This window comes from Archocentrus centrarchus, chromosome 17 (genome assembly GCF_007364275.1).
Source record: "Archocentrus centrarchus isolate MPI-CPG fArcCen1 chromosome 17, fArcCen1, whole genome shotgun sequence".
NCBI classification, from domain to species: Eukaryota; Metazoa; Chordata; class Actinopteri; order Cichliformes; family Cichlidae; genus Archocentrus; species Archocentrus centrarchus.
The window spans coordinates 14,271,188-14,293,227 of NC_044362.1; the positions used below are offsets into that span (position 1 = coordinate 14,271,188).

At 41.6% G+C, this 22,040-nt stretch overlaps 1 protein-coding gene across 1 annotated transcript in view; it reads right to left on the reverse strand.

Annotated features, from left to right (window-relative positions):
• The window catches only part of LOC115796474 (potassium/sodium hyperpolarization-activated cyclic nucleotide-gated channel 2), a 35,048-nt gene extending 14,604 nt beyond the window's left edge, over positions 1-20,444 (reverse strand). The window contains 4 exon segments of the mRNA XM_075074442.1: positions 2,661-2,879; positions 13,213-13,374; positions 16,330-16,753; positions 19,267-20,444. Coding sequence (XP_074930543.1) covers positions 2,661-2,879; positions 13,213-13,374; positions 16,330-16,753; positions 19,267-20,444 — 1,983 coding nt within the window.
• Positions 20,445-22,040: the final 1,596 nt, after the last annotated feature.

Below are 22,040 nucleotides of genomic sequence, written 5' to 3' on the forward strand. Positions count from 1 at the left end.
CCCACTGCTCCCCAGCCAGCAAGACTCTGCTTGGAAACAGAGCGGTTGTGCTGCTACCATGACAGGCCACTACTGCAGCGCAGTTCAGCACTGCTCTGATCCACATCTCTGGTTCATTGTCCTTATGACAGTATATACGAGTGGTTTAATTGTGCCTGGTGGTGTGTCATTAAGGTAACCCCCCCCCCCCCACACACACACACACACACACACACACACACAGCTTGTTGTATGGTATGTATTGTCTATTAATACTGCAATGCTGATAACTAATTAGATGATCTTACAATTTCATTTTCATTTAAAGAGCAGCAACTATCTAAATCAGCCATAGACAAAATGAGGTGTACAACAAAATGATCCTTCAAGGAACCCTTGAGCCACTTTGACCTTCAGTTAGTAAAACCTCTTCCAAACACTGTGAAACCAATCTAACTCCTCCCTTGCTACTGAGTACCAATCTGACACCAGTGCTCTTTAAGTCAAATTATGCTGTAATTATGTAATGTGAGCATCTGCATGTCTGACATTAACCATAAGGACCATCCTACATCAATATCCTATTTGACTTTCACTGATAAGGCATACATTATACTGCCAAAAGTATTCACTCATCCATCCAAATCATTGAACTCATGTGTTCCAGTCACTTCCATGGACATAGGTGTATAAAACCAAGCACCTAGGCATGCAGACTGCTTCTACAAACATTTGTGAAAGAATGGGTCACTCTCAGGAGCTCAGTCAATTCAGGATAGGTGATAGGATTTCACCTGTACAGTAAGTCCAGTCGTGAAATTTGCCAGTCAAGTGTAAAGTTTGGTGGAGGGGGGATTATGGTGTGGGGTTGTTTTTCAGGAGTTGGGCTCAGCCCCTTAGTTCCAGTGAAAGGAACTCTTGATGCTTCAGCTTACCAATACATTTTGGACAATTTCATGCTCCCAACTTTGTAGGAACAGTTTGAGGCCTTCCTGTTCCAACATGACTGCACACCAGTGCACAAAGCAAGGTCCATAAAGACATGGATGAGTGAGTTTGGTGTGGAAGAACTTGACTGACCTGAGTCCTGACCTCAACCTGACAGAACACCTTTGGTAGGAATTAGAGAGGAGACTGTGAGCCAGGTCTTCTCATCCAATATCAGTGTCTGACCTCAAAAATGTACTTCTGGAAGAATGGTCAAAATTTCCCATAAACACACTCCTGAACCTTGTGGAAAGCCTTCCCAGAAGAGTTGAAGTTGTTATAGCTGCAAAGGCCAACATCATACTAAACCCTACGGATTAAGAATGGGATGTCACTCAAGTTCATATGGGTGTGAAGGCAAACGAGTGAATACTTTTGGCGATATTGTGTAACATCATTTTCTCCGCCTCTCTATTTAATGCAGCTCTGTTCAACATCTAATGAAGTTGATTCTATCTGTGAGATCTCAGACTATACCAGGTTAATCCTTGGTAACACTGGTTGGTCATGCATATCACAATTTCTGCTTTTTAGTTAACAGCAAGTGTTTTCAACCAAACAGAAATAGCACCTAACTTGTCTGGCCACATATTACTGCTTACTGATTTTTGTACTTCACTGGTCGTCATTATTTAATTAGTATAAAACCTGTAGGGTATAAAGGTTATTTGGAGTTTTTTTAGGTAGTGATGAGCTGGACTATTTCCAGATTATAGAGCTGGTCCTGACCATAGACAGTACAAAAAGATGGATGTAGATACTATGACATGAACCACTGGTTTTTGAAGCCTCGAGATTAGTGTTTTCCCCTTTGCCATCCTGGTTTCAAAAACCCAGATGTGATGAGTCAACTTATCAATCACAAGTTGTTAGCCAATGAGCATAAGAAGGACAACCCTCCTTTTTGAAACATAGCATGATCAAGATTTACAATAGACTTAATTTTTTATTCAATATGACCGAAAATGAGTGACTGAGTCCATCGACTCATCGAGAAAATGTTTACAGAGGTCAAGACAGAAAGCTGGTTTCCCATAGACTTCTATAGGACCTTAAGTCTTTTGCAACTACAGCTATCGCCATCTAGTGGCGTTCAGAGAGAATGCAGGTTTACGGCACTTGCGCCTAGGTTCATTTTTCCGATCCATGCCTGAAGTCATTTGGTAATCATATTCTTGCTCTCTTTTTGTATAGATTAAACAGAAGTAAATGGACAGGTATTTATATAGCACCTTCATGCTCAATTAGAGGACTTTCTACAGTAAGTCTCATTCACCCATTCATACATTCATACAGCACTCTATGCCTAACATTCACACATATTCAGATGGATGCAACCAAGGATGCTTCAACACATGGACTGGAGGAGCCAGGGAGTCAGGGATTGAGCCACCAACCTTCTGATTGGTAAACAACCCACTCTACCACCTGAGCCACAGCCACCCCCAAAAGCAGCCCAACATGTAAACTGAAGAGCTTTAAAGAATTCATTTTGTAGCTGAAGAGTTGGGTTAGCTGTTTCCCTCTGTTTTATGCCAGACTAAGTTATCTAACTGATGGCGTTTTCCAGATAACCCTTCCTTTTGAAGAACAAATAAAATGGAAATACTGGATCTAAAGAAGATTAAAAAAAAAAAAAAAAAAAAAAGCATACAGAAAAGTGTTGCTAACATGGGACCAAGATGTTTCCTCACCTTTTCCTGGTACTGCCGTCTGGAGGAGTCCAGGGACTGGATAAGAGCTGTTGCATGGCCAATAAAAACAGCATAGCATGTAGCTCCTACAATCATACTCAACATAGTGAGCCAGATATCTGATAGACTCTCCGGGGCTTACCGGCCATAACCAATGCACAGCATGTGGCTCATTGCCTTGAAAACGGCAAAGGAGTACAGCTCTGACCATGTATCATTCTGTGGAGAGACAAGAGAGGAGATAAACAAGGAGTTAAACACATCAATGTTACATTCAAAGATACATTTCAAGCGAGGGTGATCCCATAGAGTAGGTAACTAGAAGAAAAGCTTTGGGGACAGGAGGTCATGGAGCAGCAGTTATATAAATGAGAGCTCAAGGGATACAGAAGGAAAGAGTGAGGAAGGGGAAACAACACCCAGTGATTCCTTTGAGGCCTAATCAGGAAAGTGGAGACGGTTTGGAAATTATTTCCTCAGAGAGGAATTATAATGAGAGGCCATTAAATATGCACTTGAAGAACTGTGTGAATTGGAATCTACTACAGCAGGCCAGCGGTCACCAGGCTGCTCGTGTGTAGCAACTCATGATGGGAAAAATTCTGAGACTGTTTGAGAGGTACTAATCATGTTGCCAACCACTTTAAATACATGTAATGAACCTTTACACTGTAACTCTGTCCCAAAACACGACTCTTCGCAAAAGAGGCAGAGCCTATTTGTTTCCTTTCTTTCAATAGCACTGAGTCGTAAATTTGGTTACCTGAGCCTGAACACACAGCTGATGCCACTGATTCAAAGTAAAGCCAAAAGTACAACTTGAATCCTAGATTTTTAGTTATGTTTAATCTTTTTCTGTGTAATGAAGCTGTTTTATTAAAGCACAGCTCCTGCACATGGATAAAATAAAGTTACAAACAGCATCTTGAAAACTCTGAGAGCCTGGTTTCAACAACACACACACTAAACACACGCAGCCTCACTAATGTGTACCAGGCTACGCAGAGGTCACAGGCCTGCACTCAACAAAGGCAATCAGCCACATCCCCTCTATAACCTACTGCAGAGAAATACATCAGCAGTCTATTATGGAATTACATTAAGAAGCATGCAATTCTTCCCTGCTTGTTTCCAATAACTAAATGAACTCTACTGTAGTCCTTAAAAAAAAAAAAAATAAGAGAAATGAATCAACTCATAAAGGAACAATCAGTCTTTCAGTTCATCTAAAGAAGTCATTTTTTACATTTAATTTTTAGATACATGACTTTTAGTAGGATGCAAAATGTATTCAGTGTATTCAAATGTTAACAACATTACAATTATTGTATATAATTAAAAAGCAACGTATAGCAGACTGATGTACAAATCATTTTCTCATATGTGAATATTTGACTTTGCTCTTTTTCCTCTGCAAATAAAAGGAGTTTTTGTAAGTGCTGGTAAAGCAAAACCAAACAATGCATGCATCAAATCTATTAGATCAGATATGAGAATGATCACTAGATGCAAACGCGAAAGAATCACAGGCAGAACTGAGAAGAGAGGTTTGTTAACATCCAAGCAGCACGACTTTAAATGGCCACAAAGTGATAGGAAGAGTTCTCCATATGAGCATAGCAAAATCAGAACTCCAAAAATAAATATAGCTCCACCAAGTGGGCTGGGGCTAAATGGTATATGTAAAAACAGAAAGAGAAACAGTGCAGTGAAACAGATTGAATAATAGATGAATGATGAGCACTTTGATTCTGAAATAGAACAGGCAAGAGAGAAGGAGAGACTCCATATCCTCGTAAGTCTCAGTCGCCCTCCTCAGAGATTTCAGTTTGGGAACTATCCGCTGCTTTGATGGTAATCACCATCTCCATTAGCTGCAGATAGTCTGTTTGAACTTGACTGATAACACAGGGGCTATAAATTTATCTTGCAGTGCCCTAAAATGCTTCTTTAAATAGCCTGCTGCAACCTTGTTGTGTAAGAGGCCTCACATACACAAATGTGAAATGCACCTGCCAAATAGTTTGGCCAGGTTTATACAAGTTGCGTGTTTTCAAAATACCTTCACACTATCAGCATGCATCAGCACTTTATCCATGCTAGCAGCAGTGGGATGCTTTAATGTGTATTGCACAGAAAATCTAATTGGGAAATACAGACAGGTGACAATTTGAAGGGAAACAGCAACATCAGGTCTTGGACCACGATTTATTCTCTAGGTCTTTGGGGCTATTCAGAGGAAGGTGCTCAGTCAGAATAACTTCTTGTTGTTAAGCTGCAGTGACCCTTCCCTCTAAGTGGACAAGTGCTGTAAGGCTAATGTAGAGGCCTGGGTTAGCCCAGTGCCCCAAGGCCAGTTACTGTGTGTCTTCCCCTGGTCTTTCTCTCAGCTTTTTTGAAAAATTATGAGTGCTTTCATCATTTATAGTTTAGCATCCCAGTAATTGCTAAGTAGATCAAAATACAGCTGAGGCTGTTGGGGCACAAGGAAAAATTGAGGGATGACAAAAATCATTAGGAACCATGAATGCCTGTACAAAATCTGATGGCAATCCATTAAATTTGTCTGTTGCTCTGTGGTGCACAGAGCCACAGACAGACCCTCCCATTTCCTGATCCACACCACTAACATTGTTTCAAATGACAAAAAGTGCATCCAAAAAGATGAACATCTGCCCTGCTTCCAGTCTCATCAGTTCACACCTCATGGAGGAATGACTGAGGCTTTTCCTCTGTGACTGGTGCAGGAATGAAAAAAAGAATTGACTGACTGAAGCAGATAGTGGAAAATGGGAGTTATAGCATACTGAATGACCAATATGCGTGCCTGACACCCGATAAGCTGAACAAATATCAAAAAGATAATCGACAACGTGTGACAAAGCCACTGGCCTGGTCCTGTCACACATGAACCAGTTTAGTTTACAATGGCTTATCAGGGTTTATGTACAGTCAGCTTTGTCTGGTGCTTCCTCTCCTCTGTCTCTTCTTCTTTTCTCCTTGTCTGCCTCAGTGAGCGTGGTGTCTTTACAATCTGTAGTTCGGACAGTGAAATGTATTTATTTGGAAAGTGGAGGGCAAAACATCCTCCAACGAGAGCTCATTGTAAGGTCAACAGAGAAGTGGGATTTCAGTATACAGACCAATATGAACTGATGGCTGCCCAGCCTGGTGGAGTTACTTAATTTAAACCTTCTTGAATAACTGGAGACACTTCGTTATACATCGTGTTTCATGAGTTTGAAATGTGGAGAAAATGTTCTGTTTTTTTCTAGCATTAGATGAGAAGATTGATGGCACTCTTAATCTGTGAAATAAATATGGGCCCAGAAACCAAAGGAGGTCGTTTGCTCTGCTGGCCAGTTACGCCATGGACCGCTGTCAAATCAGAACTGCTCATTTTTACATTTGGAGGGGCTCATGCAAATAAAAATTCTACATGGCACTACAAGTTCAGTGTATCATTTTTAAGCTTTGGACAGAGTCAGATTAGCTGTTTCCACCATCTTATTTAACCATCTCCACTAAAGTTTCATAGTCACTCAGTTATACCGGTCTTCTTTCTAAACTCTTGGTCAAGCTTTTCCTGCAAAGGTTTTATGTTAAATTAAATGCAACTTATACGTAATTTGTTGTACTTACTATGATGAAATGGGTAAACCTGTGAGCGACAGATTAAAGAGGATTAGGCAGATGAAGCAGAGGCCAACATGCCCTGAATTTTTTTTCATAGTACAGGCTGTATACTAAAATTATTAAACTGTCATTAACATCAGTTATTTTTTTCTGACTTGGCAAAGCTCCTTCAGAGCTTCGGTGCACTGTTCAACTGCTTGTTAATGCAAATATCTAATCAGCCAATCACATGGCAGCAACTCAGTACACTGGGGCATGTAGACATGATCAGGACAACCTGCTGAGGTTCAAATCGAGCATCAGAATTGGGAAGAAAGGTGATTATTTCAGAAACAGCTGATTTGCTGCGATTTTCACACACACAACCATTTCTAGAGTTTACAGAGAATGCTCTGAAAAAGAAAAGAGAAAATATCCAGTGAAGAGCAGTTCTCGGGTGATGAAAATGCCATCTTGATGTCAGAAGTCAGAGGAGAAGGGCCAATGAGCTGACAGGAGGCAACAGTGACTCAAATAACCACTCATTACAACCAAAGTATGCAGACGAGCATCTCTGAACACACAACACATCGCACTTTGAAGCAGCACAAGACCACACCAGGTGCCCCTCATGTCAGCTAAGAACAGGAAATTGAGGCTACAGTTCACACGGGCTCACCAAAACTGGACAACAGAAGATTGGAAAATGTTGCCTTGTCTGATGAGTTTCAATTTCTGCTGAGACATTGGGATGGTAGAGTCAGAATAAATAAATAAAGTGGTATACAATTGTGAAGTGGAAAGAAAATTATACATGATCCAAACATTTTTTACATATAAAAAACTGAAAAGTGTGGTGTGCAAAAGTATTGAGCCCCCCTGAGTCAATACTTTGTGGAAGGAACCACCTTTTGCTGCAATTACAGCTGCAAGTCTTTTAGGGTATGTCTCCACCAGCTTTGCAATCTAGTGACTGAATTTTTGTCCATTTCTTTGCAAAACAGTTCAAGCTTAGTCAGATTAGATGGAAAGCATTTGTGAACAGCAGTTTACAGATCTTGCCACAAATTCTCGATTGGGTTTAGGTCTGGACTTTGACTGGGCCATTCTAACACATGAATATGATTTGTTTTAAACCATTCCATTGTAGCCCTGGCTTTTATGTTTAGGGTCGTTGTCCTGCTGGAAGGTGAACCTCCGCACCAGTCTCAAGTCTTTTGCAGACTCCAACAGGTTTTCTTCCAAGATTGCCCTGTATTTGGCTCCATCCATCTTCCCAGCAACTCTGACCAACTTCCCTGTCCCTGCTGAAGAGAAGCAGCCCCAGAGGATGATGCTGCCACCACCATATTTGACAGTGGCGCCACATGTCTGAACACACCATAGCGTTTTGCATTTTGGCCAAAAAGTTCAATTTTGGTCTCATCTGACCAAAGCACCTTGTTCCACATGTTTGCTGTGTCCCCAACATGGCTTCTGGCAAACTGCAAATGGGACTTTTTATGGTTTTCTTTTAACAATGGCTTTCTTCTTGCCACTCTTCCATAAAGACCACATTTGTGCGCGACTAATAGTTGTCCTGTGGACAGATTCCCCACCTGAGCTGTGGATCTCTGCATTTCGTCCAGAGTCACCATGGGTCTCTTGGCTGCATCTCGATCAGTGCGCTCCTTGTTCGGCCTGTAAGTTTAGGTGGACGGCCTTGTCTTGGTAGGTTTACAGTTGTGCCATACTCTTTCCATTTCCGGATAATGGATTGAACAGCGCTCCGTGAGATGTTCAAAGCGTTGGGGAAATCTTTTTATAACCTAAGCCTGCTTTAAAACTTCTCACACAACTTATTCCTGACCTGTCTCTGGTGTGTTCTTTGGACTTCATGATGCTTTACTCCCCAATCTTCTTTAACCAACCTCTGAGACTGTCACGGAGCAGCTATTTTGTACTGAGATTAGATTACACACAGGTGGACTCTTTTAGTCATTTGCAGTCATCAGGCAACTTCTGAATGCAATTGGATGCACTCAGAGAAAAGGGGCTGAATACTTTTGCACACCACACTTTTCAGTTTATTTGTAAAAAATGTTTTGAATCATGTATAATTTTCTTTCCACTTCACAATTGTATACCACTTTGTGTTGGCTTTCACATTAAATTCCAGTGAAATATATTTATGTTTGTGGTTGTAATGTGACAAAAATGGAAAGGTTCAAGGGGTATGAATACTTTTGCAAGCCACTGTAAGTATTGTTGTTGACCATGTCCATCCTTTATAACCAGTGTATCTCCATCTTCTGCTGGCTTCCGGCAGGATAATGAAACCATCTCACAAAGCTCAAATAATCTCAAAATGATTTTTTGAACATGACAATGAGTTCACTGCACTCAAATGGCCTCCACAGTCATCAGATCTCAATCCATAAGCACCTTTGGGATGTGGTGAAACAGGAGATTCACATCATGGATGTGCAGCTGACAAATCTGCAGCAACTGTTGATTCTATCATGTCAATATGGACCAAAATCTCTGAGGAATGTTTCCAGCACCTTGTTGAATCTCTGCTGTGTAAAATTAAAACAACCAACCTGGTACTAACAGGGTGTACCTAATAAAGTGACTGGTGAGTACATATATTTTTTGACAATGGCCACAATAACTTCCGACTATAAATCTGTGGTTAGTGCATTGTCAGGAGGCTGTCCCATTAAATTTGATTTGATGCTTTCTATTTTATCATAAAGTAATCAGTGAAAAAAAAAAATATATATATATATATATTTTAAATATATTTTTATACATATATATATATATTTTTTTTATATTTTTATACATATAAATATATATATATATATATATATATATATATATATATATATATATATATATATATATATATATATATATATATATATATATATATATATATATATATATATATATATATATTATATACTCCATTTGGAGGTCAGACGGCAGATTTGACTCTTCATGTGCATATGCTATAACTGGCTAAATGAGTTCTTTAAATCACGTCTGACCATCTCCACAGCAGACCTGTGATGGTGTTTGGTCAAACTAATTGCAGTGAGTAAATAAAGTGATTTAACACCAGACACACTGATTACTGACTTACTGTCACTAAAGTAAGCAGACCACTGTACTGCAAAGCCCCTCCTGCTGAGGGAGGCAGGGGATAATGGGAAAGAGACATCTCTGTGCTGTGGATACAGTAAGGGATGGGTGCACACACAGCTGTAATTACAGAGTTGAAAGTATACACCCTATTTCTGTCAGTTAGCATGACTGTCACTGTTATTACCCAGTCGCCTCTGTTCTCTATAATGCAGCCGAGCTCTATAAGCACTCTTGCATGGAAATTAACTTAGTGGCTGATAAGGCAGAGTAAAGCTCATGCTAAATATAACCTAAGTTCAATACAGGGATGGAAGTACTGCTAAAACAACCTATGTTCCCTGAGGTAGTACAAGTTTGACTGAATCCAATTACTGGATGGTGGATGTCATTCAGAGTTACAAAGTGTTCTCAACGCCCTCCATGGGTCCTGCCTGTGGGCCCCACACCACCAGAGCCACTATAGAATGTGAGCCGTGATGGATGGCCTGGCTCCAACACAATAGCTAATGTTACAAGTTGTCAGCCACTCAATAGGGGGTGGTCTCAGGTGGCCTTATGTAGCCCATGCCAGAGCGCCCCTTCGCTTGAGAGTGACGGCTCTCTGGAGACTGTCTGTCTTTGATTATACAGTGGGAGAGAACACTAGAGGAGTCAGTGTCCTGTCAGCCCCGAAGTCCATCATCACGGACTTCAAACTCTGCAGCATGTACTGTACACAGTTGCCTTATGTGCATCCTTTAAGTTTACAAAAGTAGAAATACTTTGAGTTTGTGTTGCAGTTGCGTGTGCAGTGTCTTTTAAGCCGATAATGGTAGAGCCATGTTTACATTTAACATAGTAGCTGCATTTCAGTGCATTGACTTGCAGAGCTGCAACAAATTTACTGGTTATTTATTGATCTCTTGGCTATTCTTTCCATTAGTTCATGGATCATTTAACTGCTTTTGCCTGGAAGTCCTTGTCTCAGGACAAGTTAGATCCTTTAAAAAAAACACAATCTGCACCAATTTCCAAAGGACCATAGCACATTTACTGAGCAGCCCCAGGTAGTGCTATGAGTAAATGGATGTAGTATTTGTTCTGTTTTATTTGTGCTACATCAAAGTTGGCAGAGTGCAGTCACAATTTTTAGAACAGGTCCATAAAATCTGTTCCACAGATTTATTTTATGGTTGTTATTTATTGTCTAATTTATTTTATCAATACTTGATGGAGTTTTCAAATTTCACTTTGGGCTGATTTCAGAAAAACACAGCTTGTTGTATTTTAGAAGTCTTACTACTAGACCCGAGGCTTATATTTTGCAAATGTTACTGATAAAAACTGGTGATAAGGGCGCCTGGGTGGCTTAGTGGTGAAGCCGGCGACCACATTCATTTGTTGCGGTGCAGGCAGCGCGGGTTTGAGTCCCGGCCTGTTGCCAATTTGCCCCGCGTATCTTCCCCCCATTTCCTGTCTCTCTCCACTGCTGATAAAAGCTACAGTGGCCAAAAATGCAAAAAAAAAAAATGGTGTTAATTCCGGGCTTAAGGGATTTAATGTACAAAACTACTGCAAAAATTTCCCATCACAGTTTCTCAGAGCCCAAAACAACATCTTCAAAAATTCTTTATTTGTGTCTTATGATTGACCAGCAATTAGGGTTCTGCAAAACAAACGCTGCAAGCTGTGGCAGAAAGTAGTAAATATTTTTGTACTCTGTCTTACAGCTGACTGAAAGATTTCATCTGTTATCACAATAGCTGCTGAATTAATTTTCTGTGGATCGACAAATTGAGCTAATCATTTCAGTTCTATTAGATCGCCATAATTTCAGTTTTACTATTTTATTCCTATTCTCTGCACGCTGCCTTTCACCCTCTGACAGCTGTGATAGGCTCCAACCCTGAATTGGACAAGTGATTAAGAAATGGATGAAAGGATGGATGGATAAATTCAAAGGAGCAGGGGTATTGTTACACTGACAATGTGTGTATTTCAGTGGAGAGCATAGAGTTGATGCAGTGAAGGCAATGCATGACGAGTTTTTAATCATCTATAACATCAAAGACTTGGTTTCAATATAGAGTTAGCCTCAGGGGTGAGTGAACGCACCTCCACTGATTACAGTCGCTAAATATCTGCATATTGTGATGTAAGGTATGTGTACCTGCACTTTCTGGATGTAGGTTACTTATTTAGCAGAGCAATATAAAAAGTAAATGGCAACTTATTGTTCTTTTAGTCTAAGATCATATTACCAGCACTGAACAAGTATCATCATTCCGAGAGTGTCCCCAAATCATCTGTACTGTCATCCTCACTCAGAATATATATATATATATATATATATATATATATATATATATATATATATATAATATACATCCACCTTTGTCCACAGTGACCCAGCTCTTCAAAATAACATCAGTCAAACTGTGGTAGGTTTCAGTCTGGCACATCAAACAAAAAGGGAATCCTTTTCATCTCAGCAATATGACAAAGAAGATATTTGCTCTCATCATCCCATTAACTTGTTTCAACCAGAATTACTCTTGTACAGCACTAAAAACAAGAGTCGCTCCTCTCATCCAGGAAATACTTCAAATCTGAAATTTACAAGCAGTCGGAGCTGACCCAGACGATGTCTGGGAGCGGGACCCAATCTGTTAAAACCCCATTTGGACCTGTGCCTCGTGTCTGGGTTGCTGTGGTCTTCTCTTGCTCAGTAAAAGGCTGGGTTGACAGACAGACCTATAAACAAACAGCTTTTATCTCTCTGAGAGAGACATGGCAACAAAGAGCACAGCTGCCTGGCCATATTTCCCCATCCCTCTATTTCCCCCTTTATCTTTCCTGTCATCGCCCCACCGTGCTGAAGAGGAGGCATGGAGTGATATAGAGGTGCACTTAAATCTCTCAGGTTTGTTTTTAACAGCCTCTTTGCTGGTAAGCTACAGCTGTTTTCTGGAATGACAAGGTTCTGATATGAGTAATAGACTGGATTTGCTTGAAAGACAAACAGACTTTCTTTCCTGAATCATGCACAGCAGTGATCACTTAGTATATATCGTACCATTGCTAATGTTCTCTGTTTTTAATGACCTGGACACACATTGGTAAAACTCAGTTTTAACTGGCTTTAATGTTTTAGTAACTGAATCACAGACAATTATTTTCAAGGTAGTTAATAGATGATCAATAACTCTTTAATGTTGACATCATAATAATTTTGTGTTCATATCACTTTAAAAGATTAACATTAAAAACTAACTATTGAGGCAGAAGAACTATCCATGCCTTCTTCCTGCTGCCCACATTATCCACACTGGAGATTCAGCTGTGTTATGCTAGTGGAGCCTAATGTAGCTTTGAGCTGAGGAGTGGGCGACAGATGATATCTGGTAACTTCAAGTGGCATCACTTGACATTTATCACACTTCACACGGCTTCCTCAGAAGAGACAAAGGGCACTGTGCAACTTTATTTTACATATTAAGCAACACTCCAGGTCCTATAAACAGAAGTGTAAAATTGGTGGTGTTCCCCTCTAAATGTTAAAAGTCTCTGAGGCTAATTTGAGGCTTTCCTTTATCAAATAACTAAAGCACCGGGTTCCCTGCACAGTGAAAGACGGGAAGGAGTTTGTCATGGTCACAAAAACTTATTCATATTTTGCCAATATTTTCTGATGACAGTGAGCCGCTTTGATAAATACCCTGTGACCACAATTAATTCCTGTTCACTCAGGTTACAAGAAGCAAGCCCAGTTCTGGTCGTGATATGTGCATCTTGGCGTGCACAGTTATGATTCCCTCATACGTACCTCCATCTTGTTGAGGGACACCCAGCAGTCGGATGGGAAGTCCTGCAGCATGGGAACCAGGAACTGTAGGCAGCCGTCCCAGTGACATAACAGCAGCATCATACCAATCAGGTTAAAGATCCGCATCACCGCGCTGGCCAGGTCATAGGTCATATGGAAGATCTGAAGACAGCAAGGCAAGGGGAGGAGTTGAAACTGAGTAGAAATATATGGAGATAAAGATGATGTTGGAAAATTAGTTTAATTGGTATTACTCTTATGTGTTTTCTTGCTTGTCTGCTTGGGTGCAGTCGAACAGTCCAAACAATCACCCCCTACCTCCTTTTCCTAAACACTTTACATTGATCTTAATGGAAAATGTCATGAGGTCAAGGAAAGCTGTGAGGAAGAATTCATAAGGCCTCTGGTACTGCCAAACTCCTTAATAATGTGTCGGCCGATTTCTGCTCTGCTGAAACTACAATGCCCAGATGGACTACAAAATGCACACCTGATGCCACTTCAGCCTGTTTGCACTGAGTTGTTTCAGGTAGGTCATATAAATGAGAACCACTAGTGAAAATTTCCACTTCATTACCATCATTTTAATTTTAAAGAACAAAAAAAGCTGAAAACTCAATGACAGGCATAGCTAATCCAACCTGAATTGTAGTAAACCTTAAACTACATCTGTAAATCTTGACACAAGACAAAATCTCAATAAGAAGTAGATTTTATCTCTTTTCTTTTCATTAAGGATGCTCCGGTGTGTCCTCTGCTAAAGGAGATAGTAAAGGAAGCACTGAAGCACATTTATTAGTATTTAAATAATTCAAACAGCTCTTATTGTGCAGATACTTCCTGTCACTTCACTCAGTTAGAAACCTTCCTAAGCAAATTTGACTGCACCACAAGAGTGTATTCCTTACTGCTACTTCCTGTTTTATTTTGATGATTATTTCCTGTGCGCTTACTTTCTCCTTTTGTTATCTTCCCACCCTCATTATTGTGTGATTGACTCCACCGATGCCTTATTAACCTTTTCCCTGCCGTGTATTTAGTCTACGTGTCTTCTCTCAGTCTTTGTCACAGTGTCAACTCATCTTCTTCTTTATTTTTATTATGTGCGTGTGTGTGTGTGTGTGTGTGTGTGTCAGCAACTGCGCCCACCTTTAAACTTTACCCTTAAGCATGACAACAGCCCCCTCCACTGAGAAATGAATTCATTTCTCAGTGGAGGGGGGCTGCCTTCCTGCTCAGCTTCACACTCTTCTTTGGATTTTACCAACTTTAATAAATGAGTCAGGGACACAGCTTCCCATCAGTTTCAAACCAAGCACAGCAGGAGTGGGAAAAGCATTCGTTACACCGAGATATATGACATCAGTCTGAGGCTCCAACACGCACAAGGTCCAGTCACATATACAAAACACTCACGCAAGCCTACGGGCACAGAAGATACACTAACAACAGAGACAGACGTGCCATCACATGCACACAGTGTGATGGACGGGGACCATCATGAGCCTTCGCAACTGATAGTCTGTGTCGTCTCGCACATCAATCATTTTCTATCACTGGACAGTCACTTAAGCCAATCATCTATCACTTGGCTGACTTCAAGAATTAAAACTGTGATGCTGCTTAGTATTTAATAGCTGCTTAAAAGCAATGATAATCAGTATTAGATCTTAATGTGCAGAAGTAACAGCACATTTCATTATAAAACACAGGATGGTCTGATTAGTCTACTATGAAGGAATAGGAAATGGGTCATTTCTTACTCAGTGCAGCTGAGGGAGGAGTGATACTCTATGACTGGAGTGATGAGGAATGAGACTGGACATGAATCACATGTGCTGATCTTTCTAAATGCAGCTTTAACCTTTATGAGGTTTTCACTGTCACGTTTTATCAATCAGCAACTGACAAAATAGAGCAATTGGTCATCATTCTTGCAATGACGAAGGATGAGAGAAACTGGACTTGCACAGTTGTGTTGTGCTGGCTGATGGAGGTGCTCAGCACCACGGACAGCACCAAGAAAGTTACAGGAACTAAAAGAACAGCTCAGGGCTTAAACTCTTGGATTTTCAAAATAAACTATTACACTTAACAATAAAAGAAACAGGCATTTGAACTGGGCATCCCCCACGTGTGCCAGTGTCTCACTCTCCACTACATCCATGCTCTTGCTCTTCATGCATGCAAGTATCACTTCCCATCTTGCACCACTCTGTGCATGTGTGTGTGTGTGCATATCACATAATATCTTCAGAAATCCAATTATCCAAAGGTCAAGTGAGCAGCCAAACCCCACTGTGCTGCTCACTACTGCAAAATGCCAGCACCAGGCTGCCAATACTGGTATAAATGAAAAGTAGAGTGATCTCATGACAATGCTGGACCTCCTGTCTCCCAGACTATTCCTCTGAAAGGAGAGAAGGGAAGTCTGATGAGAGATTGGAGCAGGGGTCCACAAACATGTATCTGTCTTATGGAGAAATAATAGCTGAGTGTCCAGAAAGAGCAGGATTGGTGTTTGGGGTTCAGTCTTCAAGAAGCATCCTAGCAACAGGACCCACACTTGCAAGAAGAGTCTACCAGTCGGGTATGTGCACAAATGCCATCTCACCAAACCCCTCCAATCACTTTAAATGAATAATTAGTCACATAATCACAGTCAATAGCCCCCCTAGTGCTGCTTATAATAATCTCTGTCTCTACTTCACCTGCTCTTCCTCCGGTCTCTTAATTGATTAACTATGTTTGCCCTGGTAATAGGTTGCTTATTAAGTGCCACCTGTGGGACTGCCAGGTCAAATGGAGACAGAGGGGTAGGAGGATGGTGTTACAATAACGGTAATTAGAATGCAAACTTTGTTAGCACTCAAACATCCTGCAGACATTATATTTTTCTCACCAGGTGGCAGGTGAGAACACTGATACAGGGCCTCCAGGTGAAGGAGAGGAGGCCAGAGAAGCAGATTGTTGGTTTGGCCATGAGCCAACATCAGCATATTGGAGGAAAATCACTGACCTTTTCTTACTGACTAGACTAGGGGTTTCTTCTTCTGTAGCTGTGAGTTTTGAGATAATGTTTTAGCTCAGGGATGGCCATGAAATGTGTGCCCTTACCTCCTCCCATTGGTGGATGTAGCGTATTAATCTGGAGAGCCTCAACAGCCTCAGGAGACTTAGGATCTTGGTAAAGCGGACAATCCTAAGGGCCCGAGCAGTCTTGTACACCTCTGAGTCGATCCCTTTCTCTACTATGAGGAATATGTAATCCACTGGGATGGAGGAGATAAAGTCTACAATGAACCAAGTTTTTAGATACTTCTTCTTAATGGTTTTAGGGTCCAAAATGATGTCCGAGTTGTCCTCAATGATGATTCCAGTGCGAAAGTTGAGCACAAGGTCCATGAGGAAGAAGGTATCAGAGACCACATTGAAGATGATCCAGGGCGTAGTGGTCTCATCCTTGAAGAAGGTGATGCCCACAGGGATGATGATCAGGTTGCCCACCATAAAAAGCAGCATTGTAAAATCCCAGTAGAACCTATCAGGCATGTGTGCATAGTGGAAGCGGTTGTGTGTGCGTGACAGTGCATTTTATATGGGTGTGTGCACAGAGTACAGGAGGGGAAAAGAAGAGAAAGGGGGGGAAGACAAAAATAGAGTCAGATGAGAAGAGGGATTTGCAGTGAAAACGCAATAGGCACAAGAGCCTCCCTGGCTCAAGATGGAAAAGTGTAAACAAAGTGCAGGCAAAGTGGTATATTTTTCCTGCATGTAGACAATAATAAGAAAAAGATACTTACTTTTTCCAAGGCTGACATGAATTATAATCAGTGTTAAGCAATTTCTCTACACATTTCAGATTTTTGTAACACAGCAAAATTAATGTAATGGTTATCACTGCTCATGTGAGTAAAAACACTTAGCAGAGCTGGTTTTTCTGCAATAAGTGAACTAAATTTGTTCTTCAGACTGAATTTTAAATGTTTAAATAATGGGTTAAATAAACAGAAGGTCCTATCATCTTCCTTTCTAAATCTTTGTGTTTTAATTTGCCTCTTTGCCTCTTCATTATTTAGAGTCCTGCCAACTCCACTGCTGTATGTATAAAATAAGTATTAAGGGAATATAAATGACTACAAAATTCCTTTAAATTTGTTTCTTTTATTCAGACCTTAATAAAACCTGACATATATGAATATAAGCTCAATTTGTGACCTTGTTATTACACCAAAAAATAAATATTTCATGTTTTAGATTTACTTTAATCAAATTCCAATTACATAAAAACAAATGCATGTATTTAGGACTTGGATGAGGCAGTGCCACATAGGAACTGGCCTAATATTACGATTAGCAGATAGATATCGATTGTATTTACTCAAGTTTCACATCTGAAGTCTGTGAGACAGAAAACGGGAGTTTTGTTTTGTTTTGTTTTGTTTTGTATTTACTATTTTTATTTTCTATTTTTGAATTCTGAATTATCTGTTTAAACTCATGATCATATTCTCTTCTCATAAAACTGGAGAAAGTCACGAAGTGACAATGTTAAATGTGTTTATGAGCTAGTGTGCTGAGGTCTCCCGGGCCCCAATAACAGAAAATTAAGTTTAATTTATACGGACTAATATTACAATATTACGGTATTGATATCAAAACGACGACAGTCTTGCTACTTGCTGCCAGTACTGATGTGACAGGTTTGTACATGGGACAGAGAGTAAAGTGTTGAGGTTTGATCCCGTCACAGGAAGCTCTGCAGGACAGGTGCAGCGCTGAGTCACTACACTGCGACTTATGCAACAGGAACTGACTCCCCCACTACACGACAACAACAATAACCGCCTCGATTATGATATTTGAGGTAACTTTGTTGCTTTAAGATGCATTAATTAGCATAAGAATCAGGGGAGGGCCGCTAGCTTCTCACGGAGGGGGAGTCTGGGAGCTAAACAAAAGGTCTCCAAAGTGGCCTGTCGTCAAATTACATCTCTGCTGCTGAAGCTATGTGTCAAGTTTGGCCTTTAGTGGTCTTCTGACACGGTGTTATGTGATACAAAAGGGCCAAACATGATTGATGAGTGGGGGTATAAACGCAGCGCTCAAACTCGCGAGCCGATTCCAAATGAGATGGGAGCTGTCCACTCCCTGTGGTGCTGAAACGAAACGGTCCAGCCCGGAGTAAAACCTACTGGTTTTCTGACCCAAATTCAATCAGGCGACTGATTCATTTAGAATAAAAAGCTGACAGGCAAGCCTAAATCACGAGGACCCCTCTTCTCTAGTGCTTTCCTGAGAATATTTGAATGACAAAATAGCTGCTGGATGTCCAGCTGGGTCATCGGCGTTTGAGCCGCGATATATAAGAGCGCATCCGTCATTACCACGCAGAATCCGGGGAGTCGTACTGGCGGATATGTCTCCAGTGAGCATGCTTGAGGTTTCCGCACACTTGGCTCAAGGTGACATTCCATTACTGAGTGCATCGCACACACACACACACGCACACACACACACGCACACGCACACACAGAGACATAGACACGCACACACACATATCCTGTCAGCAGGCTTTTGTGGTAGAGCCTACACTGCTCACCTTATCCAGATATTCAAAAAAATAATGGCATTTTAAATGAACCCAATTTCAGAGCGCTGTCCTCTTTGTTAAATGGGATCGCACTGCAACGAAAAGTCGAGATGTATTAGCAGGCCTAGCTTGTTGAGCACACCAGGCATGCTACTGTATGGACGGATTGGAAAGGGTTTGTTTACAACCTTGAAAGGACACTCTTTGCTAAAGTCAATTTGCTGACAACAGGTTGTTTGGGGAGGATTGCAGGCAGTCCGTTGCAATGCATCGTTTTAAATCTCTGCGTTTTCGATCACAACGGATAGAATGAAAAACCAGCAGCCGGTAGCCCCGAACAATAAAGGCATGCGTTTCCAAGGAGTCCCAGTGGTTAGGCTACTCACTACAAAGTAAGTTGTAGATGACAATGAGGACCCTTACGAGCCCCTCATGCAGCCAATCGCGCTCACAGCTCTTACCTGAAATCGCTGTAAGGGTGGATAATCCAATTTCCAGCTGATTTTACCCTCTCTTGCTCTCTCTCCACTGCTTTCTGACTACCATACATGCGTAAGGAGAATTTGTTAACTCCAGGCTGCAGCATACTACTAAACTGCCGCTGCATGAAGCTGGCTTGGCTGCCCCGAGGTTCTGCATCTTCGGCGGGCACAATTGCCGGGCCATCCTCAGGTTTCTGGAAAGTGACAGAGTTCCTTGGCTGCTGAGTCTGAGTTGGGCCGTGCAGCGAGGACGAGGCTTTCCGGCTTGGTGCGTTAGAGAAGGACACCTTGGAGTCCTTTTTCTCAGGTACACCACTGGGCACGGGAGTAGCGCCGGGGTTTGCGCTTTCTCCTCCGTGCCCCCCGGTCAGGGACCCGCCTGGTGTGATCGAGCCATCCATGCTGGCGGTGCTCGAGTTACATGCTGCTCGCTTGGCGCTCCCTCCGTCCTCGGCTCTCCCTGATCCCCCTGTCTGCTTCTCCGCCTTGGAGATGATTGAGCGCAGGCTCCCGGTACCCGAATCCCTCCTGCATTCTCCGTTTTTGTTGCATTTCATGCTGGAAATTGGAGCGACGCCGTTGCAACCATCACCTGCTGTCGCGTTTAAAACCTCTACCGCGACCGCTGATTCCGACACCTCCGCCCCAAAAGCGCTGCTGGTCTCGCCGCGTTGAGCAGCATCGCCCGGAGAGGGTGTCTCGGTTGCTCTGGAGGCAGCAGTGGGCCGTGGGGCGGCAGGAGCGTCCTCTGTGTGCGTAAGGCAGGGTTCCTTGTTGGAGTTTCTCCTGGAAGCCAAGGACGAGGCTCCCCCTCCTGGCGTAAAGTTCTTCATCCTGATACTGCCGCCTCCTCCTCCACCTCCGCCACTGCCGCTCCCCCCAGCTCGGCGCAACCGCGGATGCTGAAACTTGGACTCCTCTTCTCCGTCCTCGGTCTCGTCCATCACGACGTTGCTGGGCACACCGGACAGGTTACCACTCGCTGCCCCGAGAGAGCCAGAGTCCAGACAGTTCTGTCCGCTGTTGCTCCTTGTACATTTGGATGAGACAGCCTTGGCTGCGCTGATGTGGCTGCATCCAGTGCCGCCCTCCGCCTTCTTTTTCATGGTGGCAGCAGACGCCGGCGAAACCTCATTCCTGTCCATGACATTGAGCATATCAAATTTTGCCTCCAATTATCTTTGAAGAAAGCCAATCAGAGATAGAGCGAGGATGGAGAGGAAAAGAAGGGGGAGAGAGAGGGAGAGAGAGAGGAAGGAGAGAGGGAGGGGTGGACGTGACTTATTTGCAAACTACTGCACTTATATTTTCACTAGTCATTGTGTCAGAAATGATTAAGCATCAAACTAATTGAGTTCTTTGCGTCAAATGTCATTACACCATTAGCCTGAGCTCTTCTAAATTCAGTTCATTCTGCTTCCAGCTGAGGCCTCTCTGTCATTACCCTAAGCATGAATTAAGCTTCATGTTTAAAAAAAATGCTTGACATGCTGACAACTACAGAATCTTTTTTTTTTCCTAAATTTTAATGGAAACTAAAATTAATTCATGTGCTCTGTAAGATGTTGACAATGACAATGGTCCTTAAAGGATACTGGCCTTACTTGGTGTTGAGCACGCTCTAGTGGCCATACTGGAGCACAGATGGTGTAAAACAAAATGCTCAGCATTTTATGATTCTGACAAAACCCTCAGATGTTATCCATGGCACATGTTCAAAAACAGGAACAAATCTAGAGTCAAATAATAATAAAGCGCATTTCACTGAAAGGTACTTGGTTATTTGGGTTCTTTTACAACCCTGAGGGGACATACTGAGCTTCATAATATAGATTTTTGTCTTAAAAGCCCTTTTTCTTCTATGTCATTCAACTTAGTTCTTGTTATACAGCTGAGACTAGTAAAAAATATATATACAAAACAGGAATTGGCACAGTATATAGTTTTTTACATTTGAAGTATGCAATCCATAAAACAAAAATGTCTTCTTTCTTTTTTGGTGCTGTCCATGTTTGGTCTTTTTTACATACTTATTCTCATATTAAAAGGAAATACCAAGGAATACTCACTTAGTTATTTCTGTCCTCCACAAGACCAAAACGGCTTAACATTCAGAAGCAGAGCCAACCACTGCATAATCCGGCAGATACTACCTGTGACCAAGGTCAGGAAGAGCATACTGCAGTTGTCATGTACTGCAAAGACTGTGTTGTGGTTTCACCTGCAAACTCTGAGCAACAGCTGCTTCCACACAGTGCACAAATAAATACATATCTATTAGCATCACCAGGGTCCACACTAGTAGTCTGAGCACAAATGTGAGACCAGCCAAAGCCACAGAGGTAAATCATCATCTCTACACATTTAGGCCATGATAATCGAGTGTTCTGCCTCCAGAGAAGAGATAAAGTAGCTAGCTTATTTTCTTTGTTCTAGTTTTGGCTGAGTGCAAGTTTAAAAAAAAAAATGTTGCATTAACCAAGTATAACTAATCCCACTTACCAGATCTGTTTTGCAACATCTCAAAAACATAATCTTTTGCCATCAGTGCTGGGAAGTCATAAGCATCATCTCTGTCTCCCTCTCTCTGCCATTCTCCCTTTGCATCATTAGTCAAAATTATGCGGCTGCACTGAGGTTCACTTTAATTTCCTGGTATGGTCATATAGTGGTCTGACATTCTTAAATAGTTTTCAACTTCAGTTCAAAAGGACACTGGAAATAAATGAATGTAATGTAAAACAAACTCTCAA